Source organism: Pristis pectinata, chromosome 1, assembly GCF_009764475.1.
Source record: "Pristis pectinata isolate sPriPec2 chromosome 1, sPriPec2.1.pri, whole genome shotgun sequence".
NCBI classification, from domain to species: domain Eukaryota; kingdom Metazoa; phylum Chordata; class Chondrichthyes; order Rhinopristiformes; family Pristidae; genus Pristis; species Pristis pectinata.
In genome coordinates this window covers 66,531,506-66,551,613 of record NC_067405.1, presented here as the reverse complement: position 1 = coordinate 66,551,613, position 20,108 = coordinate 66,531,506, and the positions used below count along the sequence as shown (strand labels likewise).

Below are 20,108 nucleotides of genomic sequence, written 5' to 3'. Positions count from 1 at the left end.
ATCATCCTGGTACCAAAGAAAAGCAAGGTAATGTGCCTCAATGACTACCAACCAGTGGCTCTGACATCCACCATCATGAAGTACTTTGAGGGGTTGGTCATGGCACGCATCAACTCCAGCCTACCAGACAACCTGGACCCACTGCAATTTGCCTATCGCCGAAACAGGTCTACAGCGGATGCCATCTCCCTGGCCCTTCACTCAGCTCTGGAGCATCTGGACAGTAAGGACACACGTTAGACTATTGTTTATTGACTACAGCTCTGCCTTCAATACAATAATACCAAGCAAGCTTGTCACCAAACTCCAAGACCTAGGACTCAACTCCTCCCTCTGTAACTGGATCCTTGACTTTCTAACAAACAGACCGCAATCAGTGAGGATGGGCAGCAATTCCTCCGGCACGATTATTCTCAACACTGGTGCACCTCAAGGCTGCGTCCTCAGCCCTCTACTCTACTCCCTATACACTCATGACTGTGTGGCCAGATTCTGCTCTAACTCCATCTACAAGCTTGCAAATGATACCACTGTTGTAGGCCGTATCTCAAACAGTGATGAATCGGAGTACAGGAAGGAGATAGAGAGCTCAGTGGCATGGTGTCATGACAACAACCTTTCCCTCAATGTCAACAAAACTAAAGAGCTGGTCATTGACTTCAGAAAAGGGGGTGGTGTACATACACCTGTCTACATCAATGGTGCTGAGGTCGAGAGGGTTGACAGCTTCAAGTTCTTGGGAGTGAACATCACCAACAACCTGTCCTGGACAAACCACGTGGATGCCATGGCCAAGAAAGCTCACCAGCGCCTCTACTTCCTCAGGAGGCTAAAGAAATTTGGTTTGTCCCCTTTGACTCTCACCAACTTTTACCGATGCACCACAGAAAGCATCCTATCAGGATATATCACGGCTTGGTATGGCAACTGCTCTGCCCAAGACCACAAGAAGCTGCAGAGAGTTGTGGACACAGCCCAGCGCATTATGGACACCAGCCTCCCCTCCTTGGACTCTGTCTTTACCTCTCGTTGTCTTGGTGTAGCAGCCAGCATAATCAAAGACCCCACCCACCCGGGACATGCTCTCTTCTCTCCTCTTCCATCAGGTAGAAGATACAGGAGCCTGAGGGCACATACCACCAGACTTAAGGACAGCTTCTACCCCACAGTGATAAGACTATTGAACAGTTCCCTTATATAATGAGATGGACTATGACCTATGACCTCATGATCTACCTTGTTGTGACCTTGCATCTTATTGCACTGCACTCTCTCTGTAGCTGTGACACTTTACTCTGTACTGTTATTGTTTTTTTTACCTGTACTACATCAATGCACTCTGTACTAACTTGATGTAACTGCACTGTGTAATGAATTGACCTGCAAGATCGGTTCGCAAGACAAGTTTTTCCACTGTACCTCGGTACAAGTGACAATAATAAACCAATACCAATACCAAGTCAGAAGATGGTGGAATCCATCACTGAGGAATAATATTTGAAATTATGAGAAGAAAGCTGTGAATATTCACTACCTGAAATGAGTAACAACTAGAAATCATCATATGATTAGACACAGTCAACATGGTTATCAAAGTGAAATCATGTTTGACAAATCCGCTAGGAGGATGTACTGAGACACACAAATAAACTACATTGATTAGTTTCCTCTTTAAAACAAAAGGACTTTCAAAACGTTTGACAAGAGGCCATATGAAATGTTGTTACACAAAATAAAGGCTTATGCAGTTTAGATACTCCATTAGTATGGATAAAGGATCACGGAATAGAAAGTCAGTAAAAACGATTTAAACATTTTCAGATTGGCAGGCAGATAACCAGGTGGAACAAGAATCAGTGCAGGGTCCTCGGATATATCTAATCTACATGACTATATGTCTAATTACTTAATTGAAAGAAAGCAGTGTAATGTTTCCAAGTTTGCTAATAAAAATGTGCAATCTAATGAGAACACAAATTTAAAGATAAAACAAAGTGCAATGAATTCTTAGATGGTCAGGTATTATCATTTCAAATAAAAATGCAATAATTTTCAAATAATCAGAAATTCCAGCCTTTATACTGTTCACAGTTACAAAATTCACAGCTTTCTCCCCCTCATGATTTCAGATATAACCCTCTTCTTTTAACGATAGCTTCCCCACACATACCTTGTGTTATTCACTTCATTCACCCAATTCTATCAACTATTGTCATTTAAACTCCAGTGACTCCACCCTTTTATAGACCTTTGCATTTATTTCCCCCTCCCCTTTCTCTATACCTTAAAACATATTTTAAAAATCAGCAATGAATATGTTTTTTATTAACAAATTCACACAGGTGTGCAAGTGGCAAAACAACGGCAGCATCTATGCAGAGAGAAACGAAAGTTAGTGCGCATTCAATGTATTACGCTTAATCCCCTCATCCAAATCATACACATGGATCAATCCCTGTGGCATCCCAGTCACCACATCCACCCAAAACTGACCCATTAGTTCCTATATCCATGCCAGATTACTATCCCCAAAATCATATGCATATTATCAGATACCTTCCAGAAGTCCAAATACACTTCTTTCACATCACCTAGTTTGTACTTATCAATTCTGTAGTTACAACTTAAAGCTCTAACAAATTCATTAAGCATGATTCCGTTTTCATAAATTCATGTTTATTTTGTCTAATCCTTTTGTTTTCTAAATCCTCTGTTAAACTTTCTTAATACTATTTTTTCTGCTATTAATGTCAGGCTACAGTCTGCTTTTTTACAACTTTCCAACCTGTGGGAACAATTTCAGAGTCCATGAATTTTGGAAGATGGCAACCCCAGCCATCTCTTTCAACCCTCATGATGCATATCATCAGGTCCTGGAGATTAAGTGCCTTTCCAGTCTGAATAATTTTCCAATACTTTTTACACCAATGCTAATTTCTTTGAGCTCCTGGACCTTTAGTTCTCCACTATTTCTAGGGAGGTTTTCTACATATTCTTCCATGAAGACCCAAAATATTTTAAAATATCTTTCTAGTAGTTCAGACGACTACTACTGCAGGCACACAGACTAAAACAGCACAGATGGAAAGTGCAGCAGTGTACAATTCCTCTCTAGGTTAAGACAGGTTTCTGTTCATGTGAACTGTTCATAACCCAAACAGCTCACAAGTCAGAAATGTGGCTGCCCAGTAATGTATTTAAATAAAAAAAACACAGGCCAACCAAGAGCAATGTGTAGTTAAAGCAGAGTGATTGACTCAGTCATTCAGATATCATCACAAACCAAGTTCCCAAATGGCAATGCAGTCCCTCAGCAACCAGCAAATCTATCCTACTGGTCTACCAAACACTAGTTCGTATGTACAGGCTGTACATAAGTTGGTCATTCGTAACCTGGGGAGTACCTGTAGTCTTTTGGGTTTACTTGGTTCTTTCTCTTAATGTTCACCACCCCAAAATCTGGTAGTGCTTACTATTAACAGCAGAGAATTGCAGAAATGTAATTTTAAAAATTTCAATTTCTTCGCAACATCCTTGGCCTGATTCTCCTTGATTTATTATTGGAACAAAAACTTGCCAACAACGTTTGCTTATTGACGCATTGAAATATCTCAGATTCCATTTGACTAAGATTCATTAACCATTCATAATTTAATAATTCAGCAAAATCCTGCAACAGCTGATTGTGATCAACATACACTGTACTCTTATTCCCCATAATATTTTTTAAACACCAGTTTGAATTCCATCTATTCTATGCAAAGAAACTCCACTAAGATCACGGTCAGCCAAAAACTGAAGAGTAATAAAGAGGTGAAACGTGTGAGAATAAACCATTTTAAAAATGAAGGGTATGCCTGTCTGCTTTGGATTAGATACACTTCCTATGAAATTGTTTCTATTGTCATTGTTTTATATTGTAACTTTCATTCCTATTTTCTGATATTAAAAAAGGTTTTCATTTCTGATTTTAAGAACTTTGCAAGATAAGTGAGGAATCGGTTAACACGTCTCCTCCAACTTTAACTGTTCCCTTATCTTACATTTCATTGTATGTGATGGATATCACTTACAACTACTTTTTTTGAAACTCATGAATTAGGTTGCATTTATCGTAAATAGATCTGCTACTTTTTTTTTATTGAAGTCACTGCAATTTTTAAAATCGATGTTTCATCTGGGCAAAGTACTTATTCAATTCACACATTAACAATTTCCATTTATGCACTATTTTTCCAATACAAAATGCAACAAAAGGTAGCTGCATACAAAATAAACAAGAGGACAACCAACATATTTGGATCTACACAAAAGGTTTTGAGATCATTTTTTCAAGAAATGGTGAAGAGAGACAGAGGGAATGGAATTTTATGTCAGGTCAAAGATGATGCTTCTTCTTTAAGGATATTGACTTTTGGGCAAAGACGGATGGCCCACAAGTAGTCTATCAGTGTACTAGCAGTTGCTCTGTTGAGTAATTGTGGAGAGGTACAGTTGTACTATTATAATCTGTGGCACACAGACAGAAGCTGTGACCCTGCATCCATTGATGTCACAGGGAAAAGACCAGAAATGAAGAGGAGGGAACAAGGATTGATCTTTGGGTTGGGAAATCATTAGTGAAAATGCTGTGGCTACCTTTTAGAACAGGCAATAAAAAGGTCAGTGGCATGACGTAACAAGTGGTATGCCACAGGGATCAGTGCTGCAGCCTTAACTCTTTACAACTGATATTGGATGAAGACACCAAATAGTATGGATGTCAAACTTGATGATACAAAATAGGTAGGAGAGTAAGATGTGAAGGGGACATAAGGATTCTACAGGAGAATACAGATAGGTTAAATAAGTGAGCAAAGGTTTGGCAAATGAAATAATGTTGGAAATGTGGAATTGTCCATTTTGGTTGGAGGAATTAAAAAAAACATTTTCTAAATGGTGAGAGGCTGCAGAGTTCTGAGATACCTAAAGACATGATTTGCAAAAGGCTAGGGAACAGCTACTGTAAATGATTAGGAAAGCAGCATGGTATCATTTATTGCTAGGAAAATTGTATACAATTACATAGGAAAATTCAGACCATATCTGGAGTACAATGTACAGTTTTGGTCTTTGTATTTAAGGGCAGATAATACATTTGTATTGAACATTAAATATGAAAGTCACAGACTCATTTTCCAGTTTTACACATGTATTGCTGTTGAAAGATGAAAAACTGATGTTCTGATGAAAGTTCATTGGTCTGAAGTGTCAACTCTGTTGCTCTCTCCACAGATTTCTGCCTGACCTGCTGAACATTTCCAGCATTTTGTGATACTGCTAGTCTGTCAAGAAGAGAACAGCACATGTCCACAAAGCAACCACCAACTTGCAAGTTTTCCTTCAAGGTTCTTTAAAAACTTAACCACACAGTGAGTTTCAAGCCATGAGCAAACCTGACTTGAAATCAGATACAGAAGCAAAGTCTAAATAATTTTTAAACAAATATTTGTCAAAGCCATGTCAAAAGATATCAAACTAACGATGTGAGAACGACCTAGAAATATTTTTTAAGTTCTTCCCAGTGATATCCAACAAAATTTCTGCAGACACTTTTGCACTCTTTTGTTTTAAAAATGAGATTGCAGGACAAGATCACATCAGTAAAGTAATGGAATACACTGAATATGGAGGGAAAGTACACTTACTTCTAAAATAGCCAACAACAGCAACAAAACAGGTATTAAGCAGATGTCAAAATATAATTTCTGTCTATTTTACACATAGTTCAAATTATGTAGAAAGTTTAATTAAACAATGGATTCAGTGGAATAATGCAAATAGACAATACAGATAAATTCTTACACAAGGCTAGAAAATATATTAAAGGAAAAACTATTCACTGCAATATTTTACTACATTTCCCAAAGTTGGACTAGAGGTACTTCCCCAGGTTAATGGCAATTGTGATAGTCAGTAGAAGAATGTTATACATTAGCATTAAGGATTTGTGTACTGATGTCTTCAAGGGACTTACATCATGAATTACCATTCAGTAAAACCAAACAGCTTCACTGAAAGATACAATTTCAAAATAAAATTTTGTTTTTTCTCCCCCAGTGGCACACAGATGGAGTCACTCCCTTTTCTTCCTGGATATATTCAAAACTGTTTTTATTACAAATCACTCTCTGACTATAACAATGTAGTGGCATTCATGATACTTGGTCCATGGTATATTCAGCAGTGAATATTCTTACAATTGATCCCCAAGGAACTTTCAGATAAACTGCTTATTGGATAGTACATTGATACTAGTAATCAGAATCAGCCTGTCATCTTCAACAGCACGAGGAGCAAGGAATGGAAAATAAAAAACAAATTTCTACTGAAAGAATATGATTATACAAAGTGTAGAAGTAGCAGTCATTCAGCTTTAATAAAAGCAGCTATATGGTTCTGAGCAGCATGCAAGGATGGTACAGGTTGAAACTCTGGTCTGCCATTCTGTGGGCCAGCAACTCCAATAAGTCAAAGAGGTGGGCTTGATACAGCAGACCAGGAAGATGTGGAAGAATTATTGGAATCTCATGGTGAAGAACTCACTAACAAGGATCTGTTAGTTTCAGCAAGAGGTCATAAGAGGAACAAACCAATTATGTAGGTTACCTCTATGAAAAGATTCTAGAAGCACTCTTCTTCATAGATGACAATCCTGTGGAGTGCAGCATAAGATTTGGCAAGATGTTGGAAAATACCAAGGTTTTCTATAAGGAGCTTTACCAGGTAAAAAAGAGCTGGTTAATCCAAGCTTGGAGTCTGTGACATGGCAAGGTTCCTCCCTGTACCCGATCCTGGATGACTGATGAACGAGGCTTCAAAGATGTTGATGGAAATCTTTCCAGTTCTTTTTCAGTGGAACACTCAGCCCCTTGTGCCTGTGCCCCAATTCAATAACATTGTAGCTGATCTAACTCCAGCCTCAACTCCACATTCCTGCTTACTTGCTGTAACCTTGCCCATCAAGAATCTGCCTTTAAGAAGATTTTTTTCCTGAAGTCCAGTGGAAGCACATTCACCTCATCTGTGTCTTAAATGGGTGAGCTTTTATTTTGAGAGAATTGCCTATTTATAGATTCTCCCACAAGAGAAAACATCCTCTCCAGATACATTATGTCCAAACCTCTCAGGGATCTTGTTTGCTTCTCTTGACGAATATCCTGGAAGAATACATTGTTTTTATTTTATTAAACAAATAAATCACAAGATAATGACACCTGGAATGTCTAGAGCTAGTGGGCAATGCCTCAGGACAAGGACTGAAAAGAGGAAAGATTTTTTGGTGCAGAGGAATGTAAACTTTTGAAGTTCTCTAGATATATTAGTGATATCAAAGGATATGCTGATCCAATAGGAAAGTGCACAGGGTACAGGATCTGCCACCATCTTGTTGAATGGAGCAGGCTTGTAGGGCCAAATGATTTACACCTGCATTTTAAAAACAAAATATTCTCATTCATAAATATTAAATGATGTCTGCAAACCTGATTTACAAAGTAGCTATATCCGTCATTTGCATTGTCATTTCAATAAGATGAAATCAATGCCTTCCTGTACAAAGGGCTTAATTACATCTGGAAACTATAATTGATATTTGCAGTTTTTAATGAAACCAAATTCATTTTAATGCAAACTTCAATTCAAACTGTACATCTATTTTTTTTCTTTTTAAGTGTGCTAATTATTTTTAGACAAAGATTTCAGAGCAAAATCTAAAGTTTTCTTCAAATCCCTTGTTTTAAAAATTGAATAGCGAGTTAAAAAAAATCTCCCAAGTTATAGAGTCAGAAATATACAGCACGGAAACAGACACTTCGGCCCAACTCATCCATACTGACCTAGTCGCCTACCTGAGCCAGTCCAATTTGCCTGTGTTTGGTCCGTATCCCTCTAAGCCTTTCCTATCCATGTACCTGTCTAAACCTAAACATATTGTACTCACTTCTACTACTTCCTCTGGCAACTTGTTGCATAAACCCACCACCGTCTGTATGAAAAAGCTGCCCCTCAGGTCCCCTTTTGATCTTTCCCCTCTCACTCGAAATCTATTCCATTTAATTTTAGACTCCCCTACCCTGGGAAAAAAGTTATCTTATCTATGCCCCTCATGATGTCATATAAACTCTGTAAAGTCATATCTCTGCCAGGGTCTCAGCAATTTCTTCCCTGGCTTCCCACAATGTTAGAATACACTTTGTCAGGTCCCAGGGATTCATCCACCTTTATGTGCTTTAGGATTGCGAGCACTCCCTCTTTTGCAATATAAATATGTTCCAAGACATCACCATTCTATTTTCTGAATTCCCTAGCTTCCATGACCTTCTCCACAATAAATACAGATGAGAAATATTCAGTAAAGACCTCACTCATCTCCTGTGGCTCCACACATAGATGACAATATGATCCTTAAGGGACTCTATTCTCTCCCAAGTTACCCTTTTGCTCTTAATATACCCATGGAATCTCTTAGGATTCTCCTTTAGCTTATCTGCCAAACCTATCTCATGTCCTCTTTTTGCCCTTCTGATTTCCCTCTTAAGTGTACTCCTACATCCCTTATACTCCTGAAGGGATTTGATTGATCCCAGCTGCCTAGACCTGACATATGCCTCCTTTTTCCTGACCAGAGCCTCAACATCCCTTGTCAACCAGGGTTCCCTAATCCTACCAGTCTTGTTAAAAAAAACTGTTCTTAAAAACTTAGGAGCCTAAATACTGAATGTAAATTAACAATCACTAATTAACAACAATTGTTGTTTAAATATTTCTCAATATTAAGGTATTCAGAAGCATTCAAAATCCTTAACTGGTTTGATAGTTAACTAAACAGAGTGTGCCTCAACCAGCTGCCAAAGTTGTTTTCAGCCATTTCATGGACAGGACTTTTCCCCCCAATGTAATGTAAATGCATTACACTGTGCAAGGTTCTGTCACTCCACTGGGCCTCACTACTGTGCGATGGATAGCTTCTGCAAACAAGTTTACAACATCAGAACAGTAAATGTCAAGTCCGTATGTCAGCAGCAAGAAGGGATGATTCACTGATGACTTAAGTTTCATATCATTCACTGCCAGTTATACTGTGATGTTCTTGCTACCTTCCACCAGCTGGCTATGGTGGCACTGGTGAAAATGCAAAGACCTAATCACTTGGTTGACCTCTAAACCAATAAACAACAGACACTCACAGCATGTAATGCAGAAAGTCATAAATGGGTGCATTTTAATAACTGGGGTATGGCCAATGTACTTTCACCAAAAAAAAAGTGAAATAAAAGAGTATTTGAGTACAAGATTAAAGATTGCTTACTAGAATTGTAGAGGGCCTTGGTGATACCACATCTGGAGTACTACATACAATTGTAGTCTCTTTACCTCAAAGAAAATGCATTTTCTATAGCAGGAGTGCAGCAAACATTCACCAGACTGCTTCCTGGAATGATGGGTCAGTCATACAAGGAGAAAGTGAGGAGGTTGGGCCTTCATTCACTGGAGTTAAGAAGAACGAGAAGTGACCTCACTAAAATATACAACATTCATAGAGGACTCAACAAGGTAAAATTGAGGAGGCTGTTTTAACTGGTTATTGAGAGTATAACTACAGATCAGTGTCAAAGTGAGTGGTAGCCTTTTAGAGCTGAAATGAGAACTTTCTTCATGCAGAGGCAGTGAATTGTTGGAATTCCTTACCCCGGAGGCTGTGGAGACTCAGTCATTGAATGCATTCAAAACAGAGATAGATTTTTGGATGTTAAAGGTGTCAAGGGATATAAGGATGGAGCAGGGAAATGGTGTTGAGGTAGACAATCAACCATAATGTTGTTGAATGGTGGAGGAGGCTTGAAAGCCCCAATGGCTCACACCTGCTTCTGTTTCTTAATTAATTCTTACTGGAGAGCTGCAGATTCCATGCAGTCTTCCCTGTGCCACTTAATGGCAGTGAAAGCACAAACAGAATAAAGTTACAACAATTCAGACTCAGTTCCATATCCTGCCAGCAACACTGATCATTTCCTCTCCCCATCCCCACAATAAAGAGAACAGCTCTGGGTACAGCCACACCAAATTACATATCTAGCGATATGTAGAAATCATGTATGGCCCTGACCAAGATCATTTGTCTGTGACTAATATTCTTTATTAAAAGGAAACTTTAAAGTTTTCACCCAATATTTTGCCTGGTTAAAAGAGTAGAAGTTCAGACAACCCCATCTGCACTGCCACATAGCTAGTTCATAGTATTTTTCCACATTTGAAAATCCTAGACAAAGAAAATCAATAATGTAATAGTATGCTGACTTTCAAATTTATAGGATAAGAATGCAAGGTTGTAGATATGCTACACTTACATACAGACATGGTTAGGCGAAACATGGAGAAATGTTAACACATTTAGGAAAGATGCATTGGCCTGGGATGGGATACCACGATTTTTAACTTTTGCCAAAGCAGGCCTCAAAATTCTGGTTAAGAACAGCTTCAGTGTTCTAATGGACTTCCCATGCACAGTCAAATTTTATCAAGTGACAACAACCATTATACATTGTAAAAAAAAACAGTTAATACTAGAAAAATTTCGGCAGATCAGGCAGTATCTAAGAAAGAAACAAAACCAATGTGTCAGGTTAATGACCTTTCATCAGAATAGGAAAAGCAAGAAAAGCTAATTTTAGGTTTCAGAGAATGAAGAGGGGATGAAGAGAATGAAGAGGGTAGGCCTGTGATAAAGTGCACACCAAAGTTGTCAAGGTAACCAATACTTAAAATTCCTGCAGTTACAAAGAGTCAAAATAAAGAACAAATTCAAACTGAAAGTATCCAGCAGCATCTGTGGAAAGAAAGAAAACGATAGGTTATTTGAAATTGATTAAATTCAGTATTGACTCCGAAGTGCCACAAGTACCCAGGCGAAAGAGATGCTGTTCTTTACATATAATATACTGTATGTTGTTGGAAATAGTGTAGTGGAGTTGTGTAGCCAGAACCCCCCTTCACCCTACAAGCCTCCCATTAAAGCAATTATCTGCCATCATTTCCACCAACTTCAACAGGATGCCACCACCAGACACATCTTCCCTTCCCCTTTCAGCATTTCAGAAGGACTGATACTTCCATGACTCCCTGGTTCCTTCCTCCATCCATTCCCATTCTCACAACCTTTTCCCATGCAACTGCGAGAGATGCAACACCTGTACTTTTACCCCTTCCCACCATCTGGGGATCCAAACAGTCCTTTCAGGTGAAGCAAACTCATCTCCAAACTCTTACACCCACGACTCAACACCTCCCTTTGCAACGAGATCCTTGACTTCCTGACTAACACACTGCAATAAGTAAGGGTAGGCAGTAATACCTCCGCCACGATTATTCTCAACACTAGTGCCCCACAAGGCTGCGTCCTCAGCCCCCTACTTTACCCCCTATCTGGCCAGATTCTGCTCTAACTCCATCTACAAGTTTGCAGATGACACTACCTTAGTGGGCCAAATCTCAAATAACGGCAAATCGGAGTACAGAAAGGAGATACAGAGCCTAGTGGCATGCTGTCATGACAACATGTCTTTCCCTCAATTTCAGCAAAGCAAAAGAGCTGGTCATTGACTTCAGGAAGGAGGGCAGAGCACACACCCTTGTTTACATCAATGGTGCTGAGGTGGAGATGGTTGAGAGCTTCAAGTTCCTAGGTGTAAACATCACCATTAGCTTGCCCTGGTCCAATCATGTAGATGCTATGGCCAAGAAAGCACACCAGTGCCATTACTTCCTCAGAAGGCTAAGGAAATTCTGCATGTCGCCATTGACCTTCACCAATTTTTATAGATATACCACAGAAAGCATCCTGTCCAGATGCATCATGGCTTGGTATGACAACTGCTCTGCCCAAGACCCCAAGAAAGTGAAGAGGTTGCGGACACGGTTCACCACATCACAAAAACCAGTCTCCCCTCCATGGACTCTGTCTCCACTTCTTTCTACCTCTAAAAAGCTCATCATGGCCTCGCGCCTTATCGTCTACCTGCACTGCACTTTTTCTGTAACTGTAGCACCATACTTTTCCCTTGTACTACCTCGAAGTACTGACATTGTGAAATGATCTGTATGGATGGCATGCAAAAACGTTTTTCACTGTACCTCAATACATAGGGCAATAATAAACCAATTACCAAGCAGCTATTCCATTGTAATACTGCCAATTTAGTATATTGCATTTGGTACTCATAATGTGGTCTCCTCTACATCGAAGAAACCAAAAGTAGATTAGGTGATCACTTGGCTGAACACCTCAATTCTGTCTGAGCTTCCAGTTGCACGTCACTTTAACTGTCTATCCCATTCTCATTCCAACCTTTGTCTTTGATCTCCTATACAGTTCTAATGATGATCAACATTAATTCATGGAAAAGCATCTCAATTTTCATCTCGGTACATTGCAGTCCCCATAACTCAATAATTAATTCAATGATTTCAGTTAAAAGTTTCCCACCCTTCCCAGAGATATTGCTGGGCATTTCAGTTTCAAAATGTTCTTTTGTTTCTTTTCTGTCTCTAACTGTGGTATTATGTAATGGATAGCTTTGGTTTGCACTCCATCACAGACGTGCCCTCCATTTTCTTCACTCTCCTTCCTGCAACTAGAAAAACAATGTTTCTTTTCTCATACATCTAGTTCTGATGAAGGGTTGCTTACCTGGAACATTGATAGTTTCTCTCGAAATAGTTTGTCCATCTACTACGTTCTTCTAGCATTTTCTACTTTTGTTTTGGATTTCCAGCATTGACAGTTTTCGGCTTCAACAATTATACACTGCTTGACATTATTCCACCAGTCCAGTGGTCTCTGAATTTGCATTTCATGCACACAGAGACATCAGCAACAATTTTGGTTTGTGGTTTTCTGCTCCAATCTGAGTGTGAGTAACTGAGCCCAAAAGATTGAGCACCCTGATTTAGAACCACTGTAATGGATCCCATCAAGGGGTTGTCTCTGTAAATGATACAAATGGTGGCTTTATCTCACTGTCCTATCTCTTGCTGATTGTTATTTATCCTTCAACATTGTGGTCAACTAGTCACATCCATAAGAAACACTGATTACACTTAATTCCGTCATCCAAATCCTGAAATGATGTTCTGATGAAAGGTTATCTACCTGAAACTTTAAACATTTCTCTCTTCAAAAGCTACCCACTTGACCACTAAAGTTTCCCACAACCTCACTGTCCACATCTGGGAAGAGGAGGATATGCCAGGAGACCTCAGAAACACAGTTATCATGACCATCTTCCAGCAAGAAATCAAATCCTTCTATGATAACAACACAAGGGTCTTCCTGCTGTCTTCCACAGGGAAGCTTACTATAAGGGTTCTCCTCAAGTGTCTCCTCCCACGACTGGAGGAGCTGCTCCACAAATCGCAGCATGGATTCTGTCCACCTAGAAGCACAGGGGACATGATCTTTATCATCCAACGGCATCAAGAAAGATGTAGCGAGCAGCACCAACCATTATTCATGGCCTTTTTTAACCTCACTAAAACCTTTCATTTGTAAACTGGGAGAGGCTGTGGAACACCTTCCTTAAACTCAGCTGCCTGCAGAAGATTGTCTCTATGTTACATTCACTTCATGCAAGCCATGATCCTAATCAGTACATAGCAGTGTCAAGCAAGACTGCTTCATTGCCTCAGCATTCTTTTCCAAACTTTTTTGCAGCTATGCTGCACCTCACCTGCAAAGTGCTACCCCACAGGTATGGAACTAATCCACAGGACGTACAGCAAAATGTTCAATTTTCTGCCTGCACTTTGTAACCAAGCCACCCAACTTCAGTAGTTGAGTTGCAGTACACAGATGATGTTCATGTTTAAGCAAATTCAGAGGCTGAGTACCAAGTAAGCATTGCCTCATTCATTGAGATACTTTGTTTTACACTCAATGCAACTCATTAATTCATCTTGATCTATAGATGACTTTAATATTGCTATGGTAGTATTTGTAAAAAAAAATAATTTTGAATGGAATATTCTTGCGATGGCAACTTTATCTTTTGTATTTCTGTCTTTCATTGCCTCCTGATCTTACAGATGGCATTGTTAGCCCCCTTCAGTCAAGCACTGAAACCAACAGGAAATCTAGGACTTAACCACAAATGCCACCAATACCACTTCAAGAAACTTGCTGAAAGGAAGGGGGTTATGTCATTCTGGAACTAGAATTCAAACCCAGACCCTCTTGGTTCACAAAACCAGGCCACGAATTTCCTTTATTACATGACTTGAATTTATTTTAAAGCAATTAACTTACTGCATTTGTGGGCTGATTCTGTGACCTTGTGATCAATGTCGGCATCCATATTTAATATGGGAGTATGTGTCATGATACATGTTTCTTATTGGAATAGCTAATGCAATCAAATTATGTAGATATGCTAGTGTAATGCTTATGTGACTAGTAATCCAGATGCCAGTTTTGAATCTGGACACACAAGTTTGAATTCCACAAATGCAGCTGGGAAAATAAGAATAGTTGTGGTCAGGCCACCATCACAAATTTCACAAAAAGAAAGGAAATCTATATTTCTATTAGGTCTGGCCTATAGGGAAACTCTTTTTACGGAATGGACGACTCCTTATTTCACAAAGTGGCCCAGAAAGCAATTCAGTATGGGCAACAGATGCCAGCCTTACCACTGAATGGAAAACAAAAAAAAACATTTTGCTTCTGAAGATGAGCACTTGCACATGGTGCAAGATAATCAGGATACAATAAACAAATCCTACATAAAAATACCCCACAAAATCAAATAATCAAGGTCTCAAAAGTATGTTCGGTCCTTTCGATAGTCAAAAACCAGTGCGCAATCAAGTCATTTTGCTGTCCGGAATTCACAGTAAATACCTTTGGCAATTAATGACAATACTAACAAATTCTAGTTATAAATGCCCAGCATAATGTAACCTCCCATTATCATTAATAGCTTTATTGCAGTCTGAAGGTGAAAACATGCTATTCAGCCATCTTCCTATTTATTCTCTTCTCCTTCTGGATGCATGAGCACCTAATGGGGCCACAACAAGCTATTGTGTTTACCCATAGTTACTTATCTTCAACCATGAATATTTATGCCAAACAGAAAGAAAAATCAGGATACACACACAAGCTCAAGAATTTCTAAAGTATATCAATACTATTTTTTTACATTTTTGAAACAGCTCAATCTTTTTAAAATCAAGACTCATCAGTTTACAGATCAAGTCCAACTCATTCAAAAAAATAATGCCCAGACTTGTTCACTTTCTTTTAAGAACAGAAGTCCAGTGTCAATTTCTTCCTTGTTATCTGCATATCCATTATCTTCTCCCTAACCAAGTTTCCATGGCTCCCTAGAGATGTCAAACAGCCAAGATTTCCTGAAGCAGGGCAACTCATAGCGCATGCTATTATTTAAACTTGTCTCTGCATCTTTTTGCAGCCCATCTTTCTGGAAGCTTTAACTCAAATGGATTATGGACAACCTAATGAATTGTGGAACAAGGTTTACCATCTTTATACAATCCTGTTTCAGAATTGAGAAAGGAACAAATGATGAAGGGAATATAGTTATTTAATGTAGGGTTACAACCATGCCAGAATGTCTAGGAGTTTCCCAAAAACAACTGAGAGTAACCCAGAAGATAAATTTGTCAGTGTGCAGCAGAGTCTGCATATTCAGCCTGCAGTACACATATGCAGAAATTGAACAAATCCAGTTGACAAACATGAGGGATACACTTTCTTATCCAATGCATGCACCAGTGAAGTACAGCTGCGTAGACAGAGTCCATGGAGGGGAGGCTGGTTTCTGTGACACACAGCCCAGCACGTTAGAGCCCAGCCTCCCCTCTATACCTCTCGCTGCCTTGGTGAAGCAGCCAGCATAATCAAAGAGCCCACCCATCCGGGTCATTCTCACTTCTCTCCTCTCCCATCAGGCAGAAGACACAGGAGCTTGAGGGCACGTACCACCAGGCTCAAGGACAGCTTCTATCCCACTGTGATAAGACTATTGAACGGTTCCCTTATATGATGAGATGGACTCTTGACCTCACAATCTACCTTGTTATGAACTTACACCTTATTGCCTACCTGCAATGCACTTCCCTGTAGCTGTGACACTTTACTCTGTACTGTTACTGTTTTTACCTGTACTACCTCAAGGCACTCTGTACTAACTCAATATATCTGTACTGTGTAATGAATTGATCTGTACGAATGGTATGCAAGACAAGTTCTTCCACTGTACCTCAGTACAAGTGACAATAATAACCCAATACCAAAAGATAAACCTTCTCCCTCTGCACTGGGCCCCAGTTTTGGGGGGGGGTAGGGCAGATGCTGTAATTGCAATTTGGGTTGAGGTGATTGTCATATGTATGGGGACAAGAGATGGACTTTAATGCTAGTGAAGTCCCAAATCATGACATGAAGCCAATGCCTAATTTAATCTGAAGGCCATGATGGGAGCCCTTACCAGCCTGGCCAGGCTGTTTTGCTACTGGTTGGAGGTTAATTATTAATATGATCTCATCATACAACATTTTACATCAGACATAACATGTAATGAAATTTCCTGGAAGGTTTCCAACCCTGAGCTGTCAACACTAATTTAGAGTCAAATCGGATATAGAAGTGAAATAAAGAGAACACCGCATTAATAGCAAAAAGACAAAAAAACGGAATAATTAAAAATTTACTATCTTAAAATAATCTAAAACTATACATGTCTGCATGCAAGAATGAAATTGAATAGTTTAAATTATTTCAAGAAGGTTAATTGGCATTAGATCAACATGTGTTCTGTTCAAAAGTATTTTTCCTGCTTAACAATTGGTTTACTAGCCAATTATGCAAATATTTCAAAAATAACAGGTAGGATAAAAACAAGATGCCATTTGTACCAAGCAAATGCCAGAGCAATGCAACTCAGTCCTAGAGATTTGAAACTCAGGCATATCTCAATCCCCTGTACTTGTTGAACAATTTGTTCTTTAATAACATTATATGGTATTAACATACTTATTTACTCAGCAAGATCCAGCCAAATTACTATAACCACTATCGCCAGAAGAGGAAAATGAAAAATAGTTTAGTGGGAGGTGTTGTAAGGATAAACAAAGGCAATATTAAGGAAAAGACAGTCACAGTAAAGTTTATTGTATAGATTTATAAACTGCAAGTATTACAGGCTTCACATGAACAATCATGGCAAAAATAAAAATGTCATTCCAAAAAAAAAATATGCCTCATATTCAATCCAATCCTTCCTTCAAAAGTTTGGAAGCATGTTACAGACTTGCTCTTCTGCTTTCCCCAGTCCGCACCGCACCCGCCCCCCCCCCCCCCCCCCCCCCCCCCTCCACCGAACACTACTCTAGCTCTGGGCCACTTATTTAATATAGCTTTTTTGTTAACTGAAAATGGTTGAAATTAATTAAAAATTGATCAAGTTATAGAGCATACATTTAAAACAAAAATAGATCAAAAAAGCAGAGGAAGCCACGTTTTTGAAAATGCAAGTTCTTCAAGTTCTTTTTTCCCTCAAATGCGGCTCAAATCCTTTAACTCTTCAGGTTACAGGGTCACCCTCAATGTAGTGGATTTTCAGCATTTGGAATACAAATGGTTATCTAGGAGGTAGGTAACCTCAAAATCTGGCAAAACAGAAAAATAACACTGCCACAATCACAGTAAAGTTTCTTGTATAGATTTCTAAGCAGCATTTGGCACAATTCAAATTGCAGGGTATAATCCAATAAGCCACAACAAATATACATGCTGGTGTTTGTTGTACACATATACATATTCAGGCATTTGTTTCACAAGTTATGAACTAGAATCCAAACATGTCAAGCAAAGAAGAATGCTATTTTAACCAAAAACATGTTACTGAAACTGTCTGATATTGCACCATTTATTTTGACAACTTCCACCCCCACTCTCCTCTATGGAAGCAGATTTGTGCTGGGTTGTGGCTCCACAGGTGGTTAGAGCTGCAAAAACCTTCTCCAAGTGGTAATTTTTTACATTAATGCCAATAAACAAGTTATGAACCTGTGGAAGGTATCAAGCCCAATTATTTTTTTCATTAGACATCCATCCAACAGGGATCAGTAGGCATTAAGCAAAGCAGTAAAGCTATCCTACAACAAGGAGGTAGTGATTGATAATAATCCTATACATTCAGCTGGTTTAAGGTTCAAATTGAATTTAGGATTTTCTGGCGGTGCCTCATCACTATACCGAACAGCATGACTTGAATGCTGTTTGGTATAGTGGAAGAAATTATCAATATTATCACAGCATACAACACAAAAAGTACTAAACATGGCTTACCTGAATGGCTTTGAGAGGTCATCATTTAGACAGTCCGCAGATGCAGCAGTTATCAATAGGTCAAATTTTCCAAGCAAATAAAATGACAGCCCCCAAGGGCTCCAGGAATACATACAAATTTGGTAAATTACTAAACTCTTGATCAGTAAAGCATCCTGTTCTTCAGCCAAAGAACTTCTTTCCAAACTAGGTATTTTCTTCACTCCACTTCCAACTGTGAACCTGCTGGGAAAGATATTTGGTTAATTTTAATCTGGAAAAGCATTACCACCACAAAAAAAAGTTCAAAACATTTTGGCTATCTTAGACCAATTGGTACCAAGGTCAAGAAGTTCAAGACCCAAAAAAGCAAACAACTTTTACTCCAGATTTCCAAAGTTTCAGGGTAAGAAGTGAAAATATTCCGATTGGAAAATAATAATCTAATATAGCAAAATGAGCAGCCCAAAAGCATAGATTTTAATCAAAACCAGCAATTAACCTTACTCTTCCCCATATCTGTGACCTACAATTCTACAAACCTTACAAATCTCTCCATGCTTCCAACAGTGATCTTGTACCCAGATTTCCCTCATGTGATCACAGCAATATGTCCCATAGATTGTCCAGGCAGGGATCTTCACTACTTTTTAAATTTTGCCCATCTTGGTTAAAAAAACTTTCAATGTGGCGGTCACACTCGCAATTAAAATGAACACTGCTTACTAGACTTTATTGTTGCACACTATGCCACCTACACGTACAATGCCTTTGACAATGGCTTTGCTTTTCACAGTCTCTGCAACCTTTCATAGAAATTGCTCCCCACCTGATATCCTCATCCAAATTTCCCCCTGCAATCCCTCCCCTTCTGGGCACAGCTGCACACATTCTCAGTCATACTCTCGTTTCCAGCTTCCAATCCTGCCATGCTCTAACCACTGAATCCCAGCTGCACACCTGGCTCCCCCATTCCCAGCCATATTCCATATGCATACTGCATACGGTCACCTCCTTCGACATCCCCCCACTGCCTCCAGGGCAGCCTCCATTCAGGCACCGGCCACCAATAGGAGCAGCATTTACAGACGATGTGAAATACCACTATCCCACAGGCATTAAATCAAGGATCTGTTTGCTAGACAAGGTGAACATAAAACATACACTAATTCATAGATTTATGAATTTGCATCAAAAAGCCATCGTCTCTTTGGAGTATGTATCTCAATTTACAAGGTTGTTTTTTGTCATGATGAAATGCCCACCATTCTCTATCCATAGTATATTTTATACTTCCTCCAACACCATTTTGACTTTGTGGAAAACAGAGCGCTCATTGCAATTTATCACCAACTATTTTGTGCATTCTTCAAAAGTGCTTCAAAACATTCCTAGCAGCTCTGAAGACTGCACATTATCTAAGAAATCATGGCATTAAAACGAAGTTGAATAGAAGTTTAAAAAAAATCAACATTTGAAAGACAATAGTTGTTCATTAAATCTTGCAGCATCAATGATGTAAACAATCCTGAACATCAGGAACAAAATAAAACTTAGTGCCCAAAACATTACCCTAGGAAGTGCATTATGTGTTGTGGTTAAAAAGGAAAGTATGTAAAAGAAAATGCTGAGCATTTGGTTAAAAGATACTGAATCAGGAGAAAGTGAGACTGTTATGGCAAGAGTTGAAAGAATATCAATATCAATTTTGAAACAGATC

At 39.0% G+C, this 20,108-nt stretch overlaps 1 protein-coding gene across 7 annotated transcripts in view; it reads right to left on the bottom strand.

Moving 5' to 3' along the window:
• The window catches only part of hdac4 (histone deacetylase 4), a 317,998-nt gene that overhangs the window by 271,184 nt on the left and 26,706 nt on the right, over positions 1 to 20,108 (bottom strand). For 6 of the 7 annotated variants that reach the window (XM_052044186.1, XM_052044757.1, XM_052044592.1 and 3 more), the window contains exon 2: positions 18,410 to 18,631. In XM_052044186.1, coding sequence (XP_051900146.1) covers positions 18,410 to 18,434 — 25 coding nt within the window. In that variant the 5' untranslated portion in view covers positions 18,435 to 18,631. Of the gene's footprint in view, positions 1 to 18,409; positions 18,635 to 20,108 lie in introns of all 7 variants that reach the window. The other variant, XM_052044275.1, reaches the window with a different exon arrangement.